The sequence below is a fragment of the Megascapheus bottae genome, chromosome 16, assembly GCF_031878675.1.
Source record: "Megascapheus bottae isolate mThoBot1 chromosome 16, mThoBot2.hap1, whole genome shotgun sequence".
Classification (NCBI taxonomy): Eukaryota; Metazoa; Chordata; class Mammalia; order Rodentia; family Geomyidae; genus Megascapheus; species Megascapheus bottae.
This window is the reverse complement of record NC_143524.1, coordinates 35,468,045-35,488,390: the sequence shown is the minus strand read 5'-3', so window position 1 is coordinate 35,488,390 and position 20,346 is coordinate 35,468,045. Positions and strand designations below refer to the sequence as shown.

Sequence of the window (20,346 nt, the reverse complement as noted above, 5' to 3'; positions counted from 1 at the left end):
GGATCCCCCAGCCTTGTCTGGCTGGGTGGCTGATTAGGTTCTCATGGCACTAGTTAGTGATTCTGTCTGCCCTTACTCACTTCTATCCCAGCCTGGGTTCACCTTATCATTTTTTTTAACCTTCTGGTGCATGAATTCATTTCTTAATTATTTGAATTAAATTTCATCCCCAAGGCCCTTTTGAGGAAAAGAAACAAAATGTATCTAGACTTTTTTTTCCCTAAAGAACAGCTTGAAAACTTATGAAGAAGACAGTGATGGACCTGCTGTGCATTAGAACCAGGGGAGTGGGGTCATTAGAGCAAGTGCATGACAGACTTGGCGCACTGTCCTCATCAGCAGAAGATCCAACCCACGCTCTCACCAGGAGCTGAGTAGTCAAAGCAGCCTGAGCTCTCAGGCACTGTAACTTGGGCATCTGTCTCCTTTCATTCTTTCTAACAAATGTCTTATTCCTCTCCCTGCCTTTGTTGGCACTTTAGATTTTTCACTTGTGAAAGGGTAAGAAAAATTTCATGGGAAAGTTTTTCTTTTCTTTTCTTGACTGTTTTGAATGCAAATGGACTAGCCCTGGCTGGAATAATCCTGTTGATAGCAGTGGCTCCTGATTTGCTGTCACTGAATCATGCTGGGATAACAGTTTAAAGCCACTCCACTGATCACCTTCATGCCCGACTACCAGCAAAAACAGGGAACACAGAACATCACTCGCCACTCCAGGTGTTGAAAACATTCTGCCAGGCCCCCTTTAAAACTGATCAAGGGGAGCCGTGGGTTTGCCTAGCATGCACAAAGACCAGGGTTTGATTCCTCAGTACCACATACATAGAAAAAGCTGGAAATGTTGCTGTAGCTCAAGTGGTAGAGCTCTAGTCTTGAGAAAGTCCAAGGACAGTGCTCAGACCCTGAGTTCAGGCTCCAGGACTAGGAAACAAAAAACAATGACAACAACAACCATAAGAAAAACAACCAAAATACTGATCAATGGGCTGGTGGCATAGCTCAAATAGTGGAGTACCTGCCTAGCAAATGCGGAGCCCTGAGTTCAGACCCCAGGACCACAAAATCAAAAACAAGTAAAGCTGCTCAAATTTCAGGCAGATAGTGGCTGAGATACTGAAGAAGGACTCCTGATCTTACAGGATCCTGCCAGTCTTGGGTTCTATTGCTCTTCACCAAGTTCATGGAACTAGAGCAGTGAATTGATTTCTGACCACCATCACACAATCAAAAGAAAGTTCTTAAGCCAAAGTCAAACTAAAACTTAGTTTAATTGGAGTTTGATATATAAATTTATGTGGGAAAAATCTTTTTCTCCTAAAGCATTTAAGCATCCTATTCTTAGGATACCAATGAAACTCTCAGGAATGTGCCTGTGCTTTGGAGATTTACAAAACAAATCTTTGATTTGCTGTGAGAGTGAGTACAAATCATGTATCCTGAAGTATGGTAAATTGATTGTCCATTTCTCCTGATTAGGCAGCAGATGGATTTTTGTTTGTCGTAGGATGTGATCGAGGGAAGATACTCTTTGTCTCAGAGTCTGTCTTCAAGATCCTCAACTATAGCCAGGTACTGTTCACATTCCTGTTGGTTAATGGGGAGGCATGGCTCATGGCAGTGAGAATTCCATGTTTCAGGATAATTATATAATATACACATGAAATCTTTCTAGAAAGTCTTTAATTTCTTACCAGAAAATTTATAAATATAGAAAAGAATGCCTTTTGATGCCCTATTTCCTCACTGGAATATCTGACTTTAATCTTTCTTTTTTAGTTTTTATTTATTTATTTTTATTTTTGCCAGTCCTGGGCTTGAGCTCAGGGCCTGAGCACTATCCTTGGATTTTCTCAAGGCTGGAGCTCTACCACTTGAGCCTCAGCACCATTTCCGGCTTTTTTCTATGTATGTGGTACCAAGGAATCGAACCCCGGTCTTCGTGCATGCTAGGCAAGCACTCTACCACTAGGCCAAACTCCCGGCCCCTGACTTCAGTCTTTTATGTGATGTGTGTGTGCACGTGTACATGCACACATATGTGTGCATCAAGGGATTGGGGGGGACAAACACATGAACCAGTACCAGCGTTTCAACTCAGGACCTGGGTGCTGTCCTTTAGCTTTTTCACTCAGGGATGGCACTCTACCACTGAGCCATACCTTTACTTCTGGATTTTTGGTGGCTAATTGGATATAAGAGTCTCACAAACATTCTTACCAGGCTGGCTTCAAATTGCAATCCTCTGACCTCAGCTTCTGAATAGCTAGGATTACAGGCATGAGTCCATCCCTAACTCTAATCTTATAAAAAGTTTTATAATTTTCTTATTGCTGTAAAATAAATATCCCATAACTATAGACTGGGGTGGAGATTGAGGCAACCTGATGAAGGAGGACGGTAACTCAGTACTAGAGGATGAAAAGTTATATGAAGCTCTGTTGAGCTTCAGCTTCCTGTAAATGCTGATTATACGCCCTACTTTTTATGACTATTTGTAGGATCAAAAAAGAGTAACAACTTAAAGTTTCTAGAATTTACTGGTATTTGCATGGAAGCCAGGTAGGCAGAAAGATTGAATTAAAATTAAACTATATCAATTAGAATGTAAATTTAGTTTTCCCAAAGTGTTTGGCTATGGAGCAAGTTTTACCTTCATTTACAGATAAAGTAACAAAGGCATCACAACTCAACATCAGAGAGTTTATTATTAATGGGCATGATGATGCGTGCCTGTCACCCTAGTACTCTAGAGGCTGAGGATAAGTTCAGAGGCCAGAATGGATGATACATCAAGTTTAAGGTAAAACTAGACTACCAAATACCACTCTGAAACAATGGATAAACACACCTACAAAGAAGAGAAAGGCTTAATGGCAGAGCTAGAAACATCCCACACTCTACATTCCTCCTTCTGAGGCCTTACAGGGGATCTTTCACTATATCTGTCTAGGCAAAAAGCTGGGATATGTGTGCAGGTTTACATATGAAGGATTTGAAATACTCATGCATAAAAATACAAAACAATAGCAAAAGATATATATATATAGACTGTGAGGTAACTTGTCATTTTTGACATTTCATCTCCACAGAATGATCTGATTGGCCAGAGTTTGTTTGACTACCTGCATCCTAAAGATATTGCCAAAGTGAAGGAGCAGCTCTCCTCCTCCGACACGGCCCCAAGGGAGAGGCTCATAGATGCAAAAAGTGAGTAGAAGGGAAGGCTTGGTGTTTCCTCAGCAGCTCAGCCCCACTGCCTCATGGGACACCCAGCAAGCACAGAGCGGGGGTGTGTGTGGCCTCAGCCTCCCTCTTCCCACAGCAGCTATGTGTGACTAAAAGGAATTATCTATGTCCTTTGGGCTTGTAGTTTACATAAAGAAGAATGCTCAGATGTCCAAATTTAATGGGACTTGATTTTTTGTTGTTGTTGTTAGTTGTGACTTGAACTCTGGCCTAGGCACTGTCCCTGAGCTCTTCAGCTCCAAGCTACTCCCCTACCCCTTGAGCCACAGTATCACTTCTGGTTTTCTGGTGGTTAATTGGAGAAAAGAGTCTCACAGGCTGGCTTTGAACTACAGTCCTCAAATCTCAGCCTCCTGAGTACCTAGGTTTACAGGCTTGAGCACCACGGCCGGCGCTTTGATTCATTTTGATTTCTAGTCTTAATATTTTCTGGAAGCAAGAACTTCCCAAGTTGTGCCTTCCTGACTACACAGGCATCACATCTATTTGAGATGCAACCATGCAGCTCAAAAGAAAGAGGAAAGAACATTTCAAACATAAATAGGATTGGCTGAAGTGTCTCTTTCTCCTAAAACCTGGCTGATTAGCTCCTCTTACGTTAGCTTGGCTCCCTTGTCTTGGCTTCCTTTCTACAGTACCCCTACTCCCACACCTGGTCCTGTGTCTCCTGTGCCAGACCACAGGGAGCTGCCTTCTCCGATGCCCTGCAACTGTCAGGTACACACGTCCTGACTCCATCACTCACTTTGGAGGGGCTTTTTTTTTTTTTCCCGTGGATCATAGGGCTTGAACTCAGCCTAGGCGCTGTCCTTGAGCTCTTCAGCTCAAGACTACCACCCAACCCCTGGGCCTGGGCATTGTCCCTGAGCTCTTCAGCTCAAGGCTATCACCCTACCCTTGAGCCAAGTCCCACTTCCCGTTTTCTAGAGGTTAATTGGAGATAAGAGTCTCAGGTACTTTTGTGCTGGAGCTGGCTTTGAACCTTGATCCTCAGATCTCAGCCTTCTGAATAGCTAGAATTACAGGCTACCATGCCCAGCCTTTGAACCAAGTTACTTAACTTTTCTGTGCCCCAGAGTTTTCATAGACAGAATGGCACACATTTCTTTGACTTGTTGCAAGGATTATCTCTTAGTATACTACAGAAAGATTAAAGTTCTCTGTACCTACCAGTATTTCCTTGTTATATTAACCTAGGGCTAGGCCAGTTGTGTCCTAACTGGTTTATTGCTTCTAAGTTCTCAGTCCCTGAGGAAATGCTGTCTGAGAACTGTGCTTGAAAGCTTCTTTTTCACTAATGAGCTCTGCTTCTTCCTAAAATCAGATGGAGGACCTAGTGCCTATTGCCACTTTTGTCTGGCATTGGCATCTTTCTGGTGGCCTAAGGAAAAAAAGGATGAATGGTGTTTGGTCCTTACCTTTGAAGATGTTAGCACACTTAGGAGACAAGGACTCAGATAGCACCCTGCTTCTGAGGTGCAGCCATGAAAATAACACCAGGCACGGAGAAGGGATGAGTAATTCTCATGTGGGTGCAGGGACAGGCTTCACAGTTAGTGACAGCAGAGGTGGGTTTGAAAAGATGAATTAGCGTTTGTCAGGTAGTGAAGGGAGGAAAAGAGCAGAGGAAATGATTTGTGGAGCCTCGTGGCCTACTTGGTACATTTGGAGCAAAGCTTGCAGGGTAGGGCACCCAGGCAAGGGCTTTGAGCTGGGTGGGCAGGTTCGGATTGACATGCCCGGGAAGTTATTAACAGAGATGGTGAAATGAGAAGCAGGTGTGTGGAGGGGCCCGGAGGGACCAGGGGAAGCAGCCATTGTCAGCATGACTATACCTGTTAGGACCTGTGTGGTCCTGGCCCCGGTTTGCGGGGCGGGGTGGGGGGCGGTGCAGCCCCCAGCTTCTCACTGTTGAATAGCCTATTGACAGTAAGTACTGTGAGCCAGAGGGATAGCCAAGAAGTGATTTTATTGTTCTCCACATCAAAAGTGAATTCAGTTTTATTTCTAAAACAGAAATAAAATGCAAATGAGACTGGCGGTGGCATTCCATGGTTAGAGCTCTAACTAGCCTAGCATACACGAGGCCTTTGTGTAGTTGGAGTCCCAGAATGACACTTAAAAGTGTAAACTACCAACATGAGCCACATGTATAAATTTACATCTTTGGTAGCCATGTTTTTAAAAAGCAACAATAAATGCAACATTAATAATATCTTTTTATCTGGTTCAAAGCTAAACTATGACTTGATATTTAATTTAAAAAATTAAAAGGCCTTCTAGTGTTATCTTTGAAATCCTATGCAACTGCCTTCATTCCTGTCTTTTCTGCCCCCTCCCTACCAAGGTTTGAACTTAGACTTCATACTCTTGCACAGCTTTCTTGCTGGCACTCTACCACTTGAGCCATATTTCCAACCCAGGCTTTTTGGTTTTTGTTTGTTGTTTTTTGTTTTGTTTTGTTTTGTTTTTTGCCAGGCCTGGGCTTGGGCTCAGGGCCTGGGCACTGTCCTTTCTCAAGGCTAGAGCTCTACCACTTGAGCTATAGCACCATTTCTGGCTTTTTTCCATGTATGTGGTATCGAGGAATCGGACCCGAATATTCATGCATGCTAGGCAAACACTCTACCAGGAGGCCAAACTCGCAGTCCCAACCCAGCTTTTTTACTAGTTAATTGGAGATGGACTCCCATGGACTCTTCTACCTGGGCTTGCTTCAAACCATGATCTTTCAAGGTCTTATTCTCCTGAGTAGCTGACATGAGCCAGCAATGCCTGTGTGAATGTCACATAACCATCTCATTTCAGAAAACGCACTTCCATGTGCTCAGTAGCTGCATGTAGGAGTGGCTACCATACTGGATAGCACAAATCTAGAATGGGGTCCAAGATTCTGTGTTGATAAGGCATCTTAGGGATTTTGACCTCCAGCAAGGTTAAAAATTCAAGGCAGTCGCAATCCCTGCCTTCCACTCCAACATCCAAATTTTGTCCAACCTACAGGTACTAAGTGAAGTTCTTATCATTCTGGTATTACTAGTCTTATCTCCCTTTCTCACTGCTAAGTTCCCCTGTTGGACAGGCATGCTGTGGTATATCTCCTTTGATCCCCAGAGCACCTCAATTATTTTTCAATAGCATTTTCTACCTAATCTACAAATATCTATAGATTTATAATAAAGCATCCATCAAGGGTTTCTTGGGAAGTCTAAACTAGGGACTGGCATCATGGGTGTAAAACAGGAAGACCATAAAGAAGAGGCTTTTGTTCATGGTCAGAGCCCCTCCTGACAGACAATTCTGCTCTCAGTTCACTGAGTTTTGTGTTGATTTGCAGCTGGACTTCCAGTTAAAACAGATATAACCCCTGGGCCATCTCGATTATGCTCTGGAGCTCGCCGTTCTTTCTTCTGTAGGATGAAGTGTAACAGGCCCTCAGTAAAGGTTGAAGACAAGGACTTCCCCTCTACCTGCTCAAAGAAAAAAGGTACAATTTACCATTTCTTTCACATCCCATGAAAGGGAGGCTTGCCTTCTGCGGAGGAGCTCTCAATCTGGCCTACTTTCAGTGCTTCTGACTGGCCAGAGTGGCAGCTTCCAGACTTGCAAGCCAGGGCCCTGCCATTCCCCTAGAGACGAGGGCTGTGAGGAACACAGGACGGGGATTTGTTGCTAGTCTTCCTCTGGTTTTTTTTGTTGTTGTTGTTGTTGTTCTATTTTTTGTTTTTCTAGTCCTGGGGCTTGAACTCAGGGCCTGAGCCCTGTCCTTGGGTTTTCTCAAGGCTAGAACTCTACCACTTGAGCCTCAGCACCACTTCCAGCTTTTTCTATGTATGTGGTACTGAGGAATTGAACCCGGTCTTCATGCATGCTAGGCAAGCACTCTACTACTAACCCAAACTCCTGGCCCCTCTTCCTCTGTTTTAAGTCTCTTTGTTGTTCTAATGTGTCTGGGAAAAAACATCCTGGGCCATGATTCTGACTCCACTGGAGCATCCACCACCCCAGCCACTTCACCTTGCTAATAAGCATTCACTGTTCTTCCTTCTCGCCATGTTCCCTTTCCTGATATCCCACAAACACAGGCTTCCCACTTTATTTCTGTGTTCTCTGCCACTTAACCTGTTCCTGGTTCTTTTGGCTGTCTACTTCTCTGTGTTCTGGCCTCCTCTGCTCTGTCTGCAGTGATCCCTAGGTAATGTCACACACTCACATCACGTTAAATATCATGTACATGCCAGTAACTTTCAAGTTTACACATCCAGCCCTGGCTTCTCTTTGAAACTTCAGATTTATAAATCAACCAGGAAATCTACCTGCTTACGTATCTCAAGGACTTCTTTACTTAAGCTGATACTGGTCCAAGTGGCTACCTGAGCCTCTCCTTGGGGGGGTGTGACTCATTCATTACAAAGTCATGTCATAAGCCTATCTGTGGACCTTATGACTCTGCTCCTACTAACACTCAGAGCTGGACCATCTGCAACTCTCACCTGCTTGCCACCCCCTACACAGATTCCCCAATGGGTGTGTGTGTGTGTGTGTGTGTGTGTGTGTGTGTGTGTGTGTGTGTGTGTGCGTGTGCGCGCACAAGTATGTGTGCTCACCAGTCCTGGGGCTTTAACTTAAGGCTTGGACATTGCCTCAGAGCTTTTCCACTCAAGGCTAACTCTCTACTACTTCAGCCACAGTTCCACGTATGGCTTTTTGGTGTTTAACTGTAGTAAGAGTCTCATGGACTTTCTTGCCTGGGCTGGCTTTGAACTACAATCTCCTAAGTAGCTAGGATTACAGGGCACCGGTGCTTGGCCCAGTCATCTTTTTAAAGAATATTTTTCATCAGTTTCCTGCTTAAAATTTTTCATTGCTTTTATAGAAAAGTTCAAAATACTTAACACGGTCACATCCCTGTCATATTCAGTGCATTTGCACGATGCTGGCTTTTTTTCCTGTATGTACCTCATGCTCCCTTTCACACAAGGCTTCTGGCCCATGCTGTCGCCTCCCAGTGGAACTTGCCATCCATCCCTTCTTCTCCTTATTCCTTCTCATGGCGCTCAGCTGGCCTTCGTTCTAATGCTTTCTTATGGTTACAGTTTTATAATTATTCATTTGTTTATTCACGTCTGATTTGTGTTACACAGCAACCCAGTAACCAGCTCAGTGCTAGCCAGATACTCCATGATGGGAGCCCACAGGTGCTTGTCGAAAAGCACTCTCTCAGTCCAGAAAAATAAGAGCTACACTAATTTTGCTTCTTTCCCTTAAGCTTCCTATTTCATACCAAATCCCAATAATTTGTTGTTGTTGTTGTCAGTCATTGGGTTTGAACTCTGGGCCTGGGCACTGTCCCTGAGCTCTTCAGCTCAAGGCTACCGCCCTATCCCTAGAGCCACAGTGCTACGTTTTCTAATACTTAATTGGAGATAAGAGTCTCACGGACTTTAGTGCCTGGGATGGCTTTGAACTGTGATCCTCAGATCTCAGCCTCCTGTGTAGCTAGGATTACAGGCATGAGCCACCACCCAGCTCAAATCCCAATAGTTCTATCTCAGGAAACTCTCCTGCTTTCCCCATAGGCGCTATCTCCGTCCAGTCCTCATCATCTCATGCTGTTCTCTTGCCACTGGCCTCTGAATCAATTCTGGTTTCTTCCAGGCTCTGTAGTACTGATTCTGGAGCAGTCAGCCATCATACCACTTTGCTTGAATACCATGTGAAACTCTTATTTCTTGTCTGAAAAGGACTTAACAAATTTGCTAGGAAGTAAACCTAGGCCTGTACAATCTCCTCTCAACCTGCTTTTCCAGCTTTACCTACTCGATTTCCAGTGACCAGAGCTTTTCATTTCATATCAGCCTCAAAGAGTTTCACTGCTTCTTGTATAGACTGTATCTCTACATTGACTCTTGGAACATTCTGCCATGTTACCTACCCTAGAGCCTTAACCACCACCTGTCTTCTTGATTAACCTCCTGCAGGGATTTTTCAGGGGTGGGGACTTCTCGCCAGGTAGATTATTCCTTCACTGGTATATTGTATGTAATGTTAATGGCTTTAACAAGTGTATATGGTACTAGTTAACATGGTTGTGATTGCCCCCTTCTGGACACTGAGGCTTTGGTTTTAAAATCTTTTGACTCATTACCTACACCACACCATCATCTGCCTTTGCCTCCAGGATCCAGCACTGACCCTAACCATGAACTTTGCTTTCCAGCGGATCGAAAAAGCTTCTGCACCATTCATAGCACAGGCTATTTGAAAAGCTGGCCACCCACAAAGATGGGACTTGATGAAGACAATGAGCCAGACAATGAGGGGTGTAACCTCAGCTGTCTTGTAGCAATCGGACGACTGCATTCTCATGTGGTTCCACAGCCAGTGAACGGGGAAATCAGGGTGAAATCTATGGAATATGTATCTCGGCACGCAATAGATGGGAAATTTGTTTTTGTAGACCAAAGGTAAGAGTGTACAGATTGTCCTTGGGCAATGATGGGAGAGAACTTCCACCTCTGGGTTGCAATGCTATCATCTAGCTTTTCTAAGACAAAAGAATACTTTTCTCTAATAAAAGACTTGATGGCTCCTGTTCTCACTTATCCCATTGCAGATATTCCACCCCTACTGCACAGCAGCAGCATCCACGTAAAGAGGGGAAAGGGCTGAGGAACCATGCTAAAAATGACACTCCATTGCATGTCATCATGCATACAATTTGCCTCTGTGTCATTTTAGAGACAGTTATATGGGAGTGGTTTGCTGTCCTTGGCTGAAATAGTAAATGTATTATTTAAATGTTAAATATTCTAGAACCAATATTTTGAATGGGAAACAACTTTTTAGCATGAGTTTTTCAACAAAGTGGTTGTTGGCCATGGTAGTCTCACATGGTTAAGTTTTAAAAAATTAAAATGAAAGATTCAGTTCCTTGGGCTCTCCAGTGGGTACACAAGCTATGTATGTCTTTGCAGAAAGTGCTAGAGGACAATGGGCAGTGATCTGGTTCCAGCCTCCTCATTTTGTAGAGAAACAGAGGCCCAATACATAGGCCTGCTGGAATGACAGCTAGCTGAAAATCCAGATGTCTCCAATTTGTTGCTGCTTCTGCCTCCTTAAGAATATTCACAGGCTTCTGGACAATGAAAAACATTCTCACCAATAGAAACAGCCACAAAATGCTAAAAGATGGCCACTTTTTAAGGCCCTGTGGCCCTGGATGCTAGAGTTTCTGGAATTTATGATGGAAAGAGGCAGTAAGGAGTTTTGCCCTGTTGTTTAGCTATTACATTTTTACCTAATTTGGTTTAGAAAACTAAAATTGAATTTCTAATGATAATATGCTTTGGAATGCCTGCTTTATTGTCCTGATTTTATAGCCTTAGTTCAATTAAAAGAAAAAAAAAAAACCTATAGCCACATGTAAGCCCTTTGAAAACCTACCTTGTTTTCATAGGCTGGAGCAGTGTATAGCTACTGCCAGGTTGCTGTTAATTGTTTGAATGGTTTCTTTTTTTAATCCACTATTCTCTTTTAGGGCAACAGCAATTTTGGCATATCTACCACAAGAACTTCTAGGCACATCATGTTATGAATATTTTCATCAAGATGACATAGGACATCTTGCAGAATGTCATAGGCAAGGTAGGTCAAGCTATGGGGAAAGTCTCAGCTCCTAGTGTTCTCCCATTTCTAGATTCATCTACACGACCCGCCAGAGAAACTTGCCCCCTGCAGCATGTAGGGAATGTGTGTGGGGAGAGACCACCACTGGTTAGGGAACACCTGCCTCCATAGATGCATGCATGTCAGTTTTCTCTACGTAGGACATGACTGTTTCTTGCTCAGGGTGTGCCCAAGAGTTTTGTATGGCCTGGCCTGATCTTCTCTTTTCTTGCCTCCTATATTTTCCTTCTTAACTAGCTTGCAGACCCCAAATCCCTTCTTTGTCTTTGCCAGATCCTGTTCATTCACCTCAGATGTATACTTCTAAAGTCCACTTATCACACATACTCCCGCAATGATAGTGTAAGCCTTGTGCCTACCTGAAGACCTACAACCCTAATGAGTCTCCCTGTTCCCACACCCTTGTCTATCTTCCATGATTATCTCATTTCTCCTCAGACCAAATCTGCTGTCACAGTCTCACTTAAAACTCACCTGCTAACTGGGTGTGGTGGCTTACACCTATAATGCTAGCTACTCAGGAGGCTGAGATCTGAGGATCACAGTTCAAAGCCAGCCTGGGCACTAAAGTCCGTGAGACTCTTGTCTCCAATTAACCACCAGAAAACCAGAAGTGGTTGCTGTGGCTCAAGGGGTAGGGCAGTAGCCTTGCACTAAAGAGGTCAGGGACAGTCCCCAGGCCGAGTTCAAGCCCCAAAACCAGAGGGGGTGGGGGAAACTCTCCTGCTTTTAGACTCAAGCTCAACTACCTGTGATTAGCATCAAATTAAGGCCCCCTCCCATCTAGCTCTCCAGTGTGCTCCTACTATACTGACTCTCTTGTCCAGGCCTAGTCCAGTAAGCTCTGCCATTCCTTGGGCAATGCTGGCGGCTTCTCCTTTTCTTCCTCTTGGCCAGTATGTGTCCCTTTCTTGACCCCATGTTGCCTTAGCTTACTTCTTTCCTGAGGGCAGAAGTCATGAAATGTGCTCATGCTGCTTATTACATAGAAGAATGAGTTCTAAATATGTCGGTGGTGCAAATGTCTCAAAACTAAGATGAAGTACTGTCCTAACTTCGGGCGTTGTGACTGGGAAAGAACATGGCCCTTTGACAATGCCCTTTTATTGGTTGGGGTTCCCCAATGCCTTAATTTTTATGGATAGTGGAGAAGACTAACATTGCATACAGACTGAAAGGTTTCGAGTTAGACCTTCAGAAACAACCTGTTCCTGAGTTTTGACTGCCGGCTCCCTTAAGTTTAGTAAAGAACAACTGGGTCGGAGCCTGAGCACCTCTAATATTTGGCTTTGGGTATCTTTAATATTCAGGAAAGGGCAGTGTTCATGGTTTCTTTGCATGTTCAGTTTTACAGACAAGAGAAAAAATTACAACTAATTGCTACAAGTTTAAAATCAAAGATGGTTCTTTTATCACACTACGGAGTCGATGGTTCAGTTTCATGAACCCTTGGACCAAGGAAGTAGAATACATTGTCTCAACCAACACTGTTGTTTTGTAAGTATTTTATAGCAGAAACTCCCTTACTTTACAGGGACATGCATGCCCTGGGATCCTTACTGGGAAAAGGAGTCTAAGGAATAGCTAGTATTATACCTTTTAATGCCACCTAGTTAGTCTTGTGAAACCTCAGCATGGGCAGAAGCCAAGGAGTTGTTTAAAAAAAAAAAAAAAAAAAAAAAAGACAAGCTTCAAACTCATACCAAGCCTGGCTTAAGGGAAATTGCTCCTAGAAACAGAGGGCGAGCGGGGGCAGGGTGGGCGGAGGGGTTTGTTCCCCTCCCCCCTCCCTGCCTGCATAAGGCAGCCAACCTTGGGATGCTAGAGGCCCTGCACACTGGTTATCTACTTGTGCTGTTATGGAAGAAGGGGCTAACCAATCCATGAGCAGTTCACACGGGCTCTAGCTCAGCCTGTCCTCAGCAGGAGATGGACAAGTTTTCATGTCTATTGGGCTGATGGCCCAGGAACTAGCAGTGAGGATGCTCCCTCAGCTGCTGCTGGTAACTGCGAGGTAAATACAGATAAAGGGCCTCTTTGTGCTCCCCTACCTTCCTCCCCAAGGTCCATTCCACTAGGGGTTAAAGCTGAAGGAGGAACTGGGGCTGGGTTGCTGTAGGCTGGCAGGAGATGGGTATGGTAGCAGTGACAGCTGGCTGTCAGAGCCACCACTTCCACTGGGCTGTGTCCCACACTAATCAGGAGCTCCCAGCAGGCAGTGAGGTCAACGGTCAGGATACTGTCCATCCTCAGATAGCAAGAAGACCTGCTTAGACACTTTTCTGGCCTGTCTAGATCCAAGGTAGCCACCAGACACCTTGGCCAAGGTGAAAGGTTCACAGTTCTGAGTAGACCTGACTCATGTTTCCTTATTGCTGGGATGTTCACAGAGCCAACGTCCTGGAAGGCAGGGACCCAACCTTCCCGCAGCTCACAGCATCACCCCACAGCATGGACAGCATGCTGCCCTCTGGAGAAGGTAACTATGTCCTGCCAGGGCATCGGGACTTGCCTGGGCAAAGCTGTGTGTGGCCAGATCCCCTATCTCCAAGTTCACAGGATCTCCTGCTGTCACGTTCTGTGGAACAGGCTGGCCCTAAGGGGATGATATGCTGACTTCTCTGAGTATGAAGGATGCTTGTGGTCACTTTCTCAATGGAGTCTAGAAAAGTGGGAACTCACCATTGTACTTTCTGGAGCTGTGAAATAGTAAACTTGGTGCTCCTCTTGTGTCTTCCTCCTCAGTTTCCCTGTGGCTGTGATGGGAGGTGCTCTTTGGTGATAGTCCCTGGCTTCTGTGTTCGGGAGGTGTCTGTTGGTGCTGGGGAGTATCCTCCCCCCAGGGCTCAACTTTGGCCCCTGCTTTCCACACTACACTTGTCCTACCTGGGGCCCCATCTACTTGCATAGCTTCAGTCCTTGCTCTCCACTAGAGCCTCCCCTACCCAGGGCACTGGCACCAGCCTCTCCTGAGCTCCAGTTGTCTCTCCAAAGGCCTCCTGCACAGAACCACCTAGTGACGCAGGGGAATCTGAAATTCAAAATATCCCCAACTGATTCTCTGCACCCTTCCATCTGGTTATCTAAGCAAGACATGCTTCCTCCTTCCTCCATGATGCCTACAAAGTTTTATCCGTTCTGTCTCTTAAAGTCACTCATTTTCACCATCACCAGATGGCCTTCCTTATCTGCTGCCTGCATTATTGCAGATCACTTCCTAATTTTACTTGCTCTCTTCCTATCTCACCCTCCTCTATACAGCCACACCAGTGCTGCAACATTTTGGTCAACAGAAGACCACATATCCTTAAATGATTCAATAAGATTGTAATGTCTTCAGAAAAAGTTCTATTACCTAGTGGTGTGGTAACATTTAGAATAACACATGACTCACACCACCACTGTTACTGTTGACTGCAGTGTTTAGCACAACATGCTCAAGAGCCTAGGAACAATATGCTATATAACCCCACAGCCTAGCTGTGTAATAGGCTTTACTGTGTCTTGATTACCCAGTAAATAAAATTGTTTAATGGTACACTTGTGAGAATGTACCTTGTCATTAAGCAATACAGAACTGGTTCATTCTCCATGTGGTGGGCTTTTAATAACCTAAATCTCGATCAATGCTTCTTCTGTGTAAAGTCCCCAGATCCATTATTGAGGCACCCAGAACCTCTATCACTTCATGCCTCATGTACTCATCATCCCCCATAAACACTTGGAAACAGTCTCAAGTTCTGTACTGCTACTCAGTGCTCTTGAATGTTGGTTTCTATGCCTGAAATACATTCCTCTCCTTACCTCAGAGCTAAACACTCCCGGTTGTGGCTGGTCCTGAGTGTGTTGCTTACCTGCCAGACTTATCCAGCTTAGCATTAGTCCCACTAGACTGTGAGCTCTTTTTAGGGCAGGAACAGTGTCTTACCTCTGCAACCCTGCACACAGCAAGCGCCATTTAGTAAAAATGATTTCTGAATGCATGAAGGGTACATGCCAACACTTTGGCTTCTGGTCTCAGAAGTTTCAGCCTTTCATGCCTTTTCCTGACAAGGCATAATCTTGATAGGTTTTCATATATATATATACATATATATATACATATATATATATATAATTTGCACTATAGGATTTTCATTTAACATATACTAGCATTTCTTCTTCAGTTCCCCCTTTCTCACACTCAGGTTCCTCTATTGTAGGTGGCCCCAAAAGAACCCATCCTACTGTTCCAGGGATTCCAGGGGGAACCAGAGCTGGGGCAGGAAAAATAGGTCGAATGATTGCTGAGGAAATCATGGAAATCCACAGGCAAGTAACACATGCTTCCCTAAGCATGGTTCTCAACTAAGGTAGTTCCCCCACCTCACTGCACCCTGGAGAATGGTGATGTCTGGGAACAATTCTGTTGTCACAGTTGGGTGGGAGGTTGCTGCTAAACCCCTAGCTGAACAATTAATTTGAATTAAATGGTTTAACATACCAATAGTGCCAAGATTTAGAAATCTTGCCTTGTAGAAGCTAAACCAAAATAGTCCAGAGCTCTGGGGTACTCTTAAGGAAGTTCAATTCCTAATACTTTGAATATGATCCAAGGACCCTATTAAGTGAGGTTGGGTGTACGATTCGTTATGGGAGTAGTGTATGTTACGACTCAGGTTATTCTGGACGTTAACATTCCTGAAGCTACTTAGGTTAATAAGAGAGCTCTAGAAGTACAGATGGTAAAAAGAGACAGCTCTCTTGAGAGAGCCTCCCTTTCCAGATGAGAGAGGAGCTTGGAAGCATTCCATCTAAGGCTGAGGGTTGTACTTTCCATTCTCTCTACGTGGCCTTGATCTTCATTGACTTAAACCATCAAAGGAAGATACTGTCTACTTCCTACTGACTGCATTAGGGTTGTGAGGGTTCTCAGGGAACATAGCTTTCAAAAAATTTTAATTTAAATCCAAGTCTTTAAAAGCTATCACTGAGAAGTTATCTGAATTTGGGGAATCAAATGAGTGGTAACCAGATACTGAGGATAAAAACTTAGTGGTTTATAATCATAGCAAAAGGAGCTAACATTTTCTATTGGCATGGGATTGATTCAGAATTGGAGGCTGGCCTCTTTTCTCATTGGCCACAAAGGGGCTCTTCATCCCTGCAGGTAGCACAGTTCTGTTTCAACCCCACACGGGTGGTGGGTTTGGCCGTTTGCCTCTGCCTCAAGATGAGGGGATAGAGTACAGTAGAATCAGGTTCAGACAAGTTGCCACATCCCTGGGCTTTTTGTGAAAACATCCCAAAGTAGTATCGAACATCAAGAATCTTGTTCTGAAGAATCTCAAAATCTAGCCAGGCGCCAGTGGATCACACCTTTAATTCCAGCTATGCAAGAGACTGAAATCAGAAGATTGCAGTTCAAAGCCAGCCCAGGCATGAGAGTCTGTGAGACTATTATCTCCAGTTTATCATAGAAAAAGCAGGAAGCAGTGCTGTAGTTCAAGTGATGGAGTGCTAACCTTGAGCAAAAGGAGCTCAGCCCAGGCTGGTGTTTCAAGCCCTGGAAGAGGAAAAAGCACTTCAACATATTTAAATTCTTTTATTCTATGGCAATTTATGATCCTTAGTTTTAGCCAAGATTTGCAATGAGGGTGAGTGGATATTCCCTCCCTAAAATCAAGCATTCTTGACTGGGCATCTGTTGGGAAGCAGGCAACCTAAATGGGAAGCCTTTGTGCTGAAGAAAGCCTCAGATCAAGCTGATGGGAAATTGTGAGGAATCCTAAGAGATAATGCTGAGAAGTTTAGATTGGAAGAAACTTGTAAGATCTCATTTTACTGTGGGAGGCTGAGAAGATGTTGCACTGGAATAGGGAGAGGTGAAGGAAGGCAGGTGTTTGACAGCCCAGTGATGATGCTGAAAATGAAATTACAAGATTCAGAACATAGGGAAAGAAAATAGTGGTTTCAGTCTTTAGTAGGAAAAGTTGGATGAAAGTAACTTTTCCACAGTTGTCAATTAGTGGCCATCTCTGTCTATGAAGAGTATATCCTAATCCAGAAGAGGAAACAAAACAAAATTAAACATGTTCACTCAAGAGTCTAGAGAAATAAGCAGTTTAGGCCCAGACTCACAGACTTCTTGGGCATTAGAAAGTGCTCCCTGAGTGACCCAAAAGCTGCATTCATCACAGAGTTGCCCAGAGTCTGGTAACACAGCCGCCACCGTACATCTACACTTCACCTTCACTTCCTTTCCTATGACCCCCAGCCTGGAAAGTTCTAAGTCCTTATTTCTATAAAACTCCAATAAGACATAGTGAGAAAGGCCCATGTCCACTTTTCAATACCTGCTTTCTCTAGAAGGCTGCTACTTCTTCTAGGCTACTTTATAGGTGCAGGCAAGCTCTTCTGGCACCTTCCATTTCCTAAGAGGCTCAAGTGTGGGGGAGAGGATAAATCATTTGCTATGAACTCCAACTCAAAGGTGGCTGGACTCCCAAGGTAAACCAGCTCATCTGGATTATATGAGGAAATGAAACTGGCCACTGAAAGTTCATCAACCCAACTCCAAACCTAACCCAAGAGTTTTATTAGAGAGATGTCCACATCAGGATCTGTATTCTAGAACAGGTGCCTAAAGAACAGATCTCATTTAATTTTTTTTGTTTGTTTTTGTAATTGTTTTATTTTGGCCATACTGGGACTTGAACTAAGGATCTTGCTCTTGCTAGTTGGTGCTGCACCAACTCTGTCACCTGATTATATAAACAATTTTATTGGAACACATCTATACTCATTCACTTTTCTTCAATGTTCATGTAGTAGTGTGATAAGAGATATGACCCACAGAACCTTTCACTATCTAGCCCTTCCCTAGAAAAGACATGCCTAGATTCTCCTTTTCTTCCTCATCCTTACCCCTTAAAAAAAGACCCTCTATCCCCTGGAAAAAGAAAATTCAGTGTAACCAATCCTCACTCTTCTCTGACAGGATAAGGGGGTCGTCACCTTCTAGCTGTGGCTCCAGCCCACTGAACATCACAAGCACGCCTCCCCCAGATGCCTCCTCCCCAGGAGGCAAGAAGGTAAGGTGAGAGTCTCAGGACTACGTCCTGAAATGCTGGAAATCTATAGTTATGAAGCTGGACTTGCTCCTCCGTGAAGCATATGCATCTGTGTGTGGCTGGGGACATGCTTATTGTGTGGAACTAGGGAGGCTTGCTGCTCTCCTCAAGAGGCTTTATCCCATGCGACTGAAAGAACGAACATCAGGAAAAGGGAGCTGTCAGTCTAGTTCACTAGCTACTCAAGAGGCTGAGAGTTCAGCATCATGATTCAAAGCTAGCCTGGGCAAGAAGATCTATGGGACTCTTATCTCCAGTTAATCACCAGAAAACGAAGTGGCACTGTGGCTGAAAGTGGTAGAGTGCTAGCCTTAAAGTGATAAAGCTCAGGGACAACACCTAGGCTGTGAGTTCAAGTCCCACAACCAACCAGAAAAAAGAGAGAAAACAACCCCTTTACTCATCTGTTTTCAGGGGACAGAATATCATTCGTTTCTAAGAATCATTAGAAATAGCAATGGCACCAGCAGCACTTTGGACATCAAGCCACGCTTTAGTAGGGATCTGCTACCTGGCTTTCCTGGGATGGGACCACACTGAGCAGGATAGTTTACCAGCTCTCTTGAAAAGCTTCCTATAGACAATACTATAAAGACGTTTGGAAACCACTTACCTGTTCACCACAAAGTTTCCAATATAGATCTTACTAATTGTAAGGCATCAATCTATAAAATAGTGGCAGAGTTTGGGACAACACAAGAGCCAGAATTTAGGACATGAAGTTTTTCCCCTAGTTCCCAAAACACACAAAGAATCAGAGGAACTCTGTCAAAAACAAGGCTGGGGTTTTCAAAGGTGGGATCCTCAGAAGCTAAGTTAGGAAGATAAGCAGTACTCCCGGATGGGATAGGCCCTGAGATCGTTGGCCAGGAGAGAGGGCAAGGGCAGGACATCTGCTTCTACAAAGAATAGCTTTTCTTCTATTTTACATCTTCACCAAAAGTTTCCATTTGAAAAGGGATCTTACTTCCCTATAAGTTGAAAAGTCAACACAAATTAATGGATAAATGGATGGTCAACGACAGACAGATTTGGCTTTGACCAGAGTAGAGGTGGTTCTTCCCAATCACTTCCAGTTTTGTCATTTGGCCTGAAGTCATTTCAATCAGGCTCAAGCTAAAAAGAGCAGAGGCTGAGTGATCTCCCACATGCAGTGGCACTAAAGCAACAATTCCACAAATGCCACCTGTGATCTTTTAGGGCCCCTCAAGACTCTTTCAAGGGTCTTAAGGTCAATGCTGTTTTTGTAACAATGCTAAGGCACTACCCTTTATTTTTCACTATGTTAATATTAGATGAAACTGCTGATATTCCACTTAGGAATGCCCTGAGTGATAAAAATCATTATTTTAAGCATTTGTATCACTTACTATGATGGTCGTTGTCTAAACAAAAGATCCTGTGTGATTAAGTTGAGCGAACATTAGCTACTTGTTTCAGAGGGCATCTGACTCAATCAAATGATGGTTATTCCAACTTGAGTAGTTAACATGTATTTGTCACTTCAAGAAAAACAATGGATAGTGGTCACCAAAATTGGAACTTTTGATACACAATATTTCAAAACTACTGATGAGTAGTCCATGCTAAACACCAGGATATGTTAAAGGACTTTTAACAGGATGTGAAAGATTGATGAAGTTTCAGATTCTGTACCACAACAAATAAACCTCCACTTGTTAATGTGATATAATATCAAAGAACATCAGTTATTAATACAGCTATTAAATTATTGTCCTTTTCTAGCTACTTATTTGTGGGAGGTTGGATTTTCTTCATCTACTTCAACCAAAAACGTATCTAAACAGACTGGATAAGTAAATATGAACATCTATTTAAATCTCATGAGTCAGGCATTAGATTTTCAAAAATGTAAAAACAGCTGTTAATTTTTTGTTGTTTTGAAAGTTTGGTTTTCCACTAAAACTTTATTTATATTAACACATTTTTGGTATTATTATTACTATTATTATTTTGCCAGTCCTGGGACTTGAACTCAAGGCCTTGGCGCTGTCCTTGGACCTTCTTCAAGGCCAGAGCTCTACCACTTGAGCCACAGCACCATTTCTGGCTTTTTTTCTATGTATGTGGTACTGAGGAATTGAACCTGTCTTCGTGTATGCTTGGCAAGCACTCTACCACGAGGCTAAACTCCCGGCCCCTTAGTTTTATTATATTTGAAAAATATGCTAGTTTTAATTTCAAATCTAGTAACTATTGATAAATACAGCCTACCAAAAACAAGTTTTAGAGTCTTTGATAATTTTCAAGTATGTAAAGGCATCCCTAAATGGAA

General features: G+C 43.6%; 1 protein-coding gene across 7 annotated transcripts in view; it reads left to right on the top strand.

Annotated features, from left to right (window-relative positions):
* The window catches only part of Bmal1 (basic helix-loop-helix ARNT like 1), a 104,668-nt gene that overhangs the window by 82,060 nt on the left and 2,262 nt on the right, over nucleotides 1-20,346 (top strand). For all 7 annotated transcript variants that reach the window (XM_090348118.1, XM_090348115.1, XM_090348117.1 and 4 more), the window contains 9 exons: nucleotides 1,480-1,572; nucleotides 3,093-3,210; nucleotides 6,587-6,736; nucleotides 9,470-9,716; nucleotides 10,790-10,896; nucleotides 12,285-12,435; nucleotides 13,329-13,417; nucleotides 15,141-15,249; nucleotides 17,918-18,011. In XM_090348118.1, the coding sequence (XP_090204244.1) occupies nucleotides 1,480-1,572; nucleotides 3,093-3,210; nucleotides 6,587-6,736; nucleotides 9,470-9,716; nucleotides 10,790-10,896; nucleotides 12,285-12,435; nucleotides 13,329-13,417; nucleotides 15,141-15,249; nucleotides 17,918-18,011 (1,158 nt within the window). The remainder of the gene's footprint in view (nucleotides 1-1,479; nucleotides 1,573-3,092; nucleotides 3,211-6,586; nucleotides 6,737-9,469; nucleotides 9,717-10,789; nucleotides 10,897-12,284; nucleotides 12,436-13,328; nucleotides 13,418-15,140; nucleotides 15,250-17,917; nucleotides 18,012-20,346) is intronic.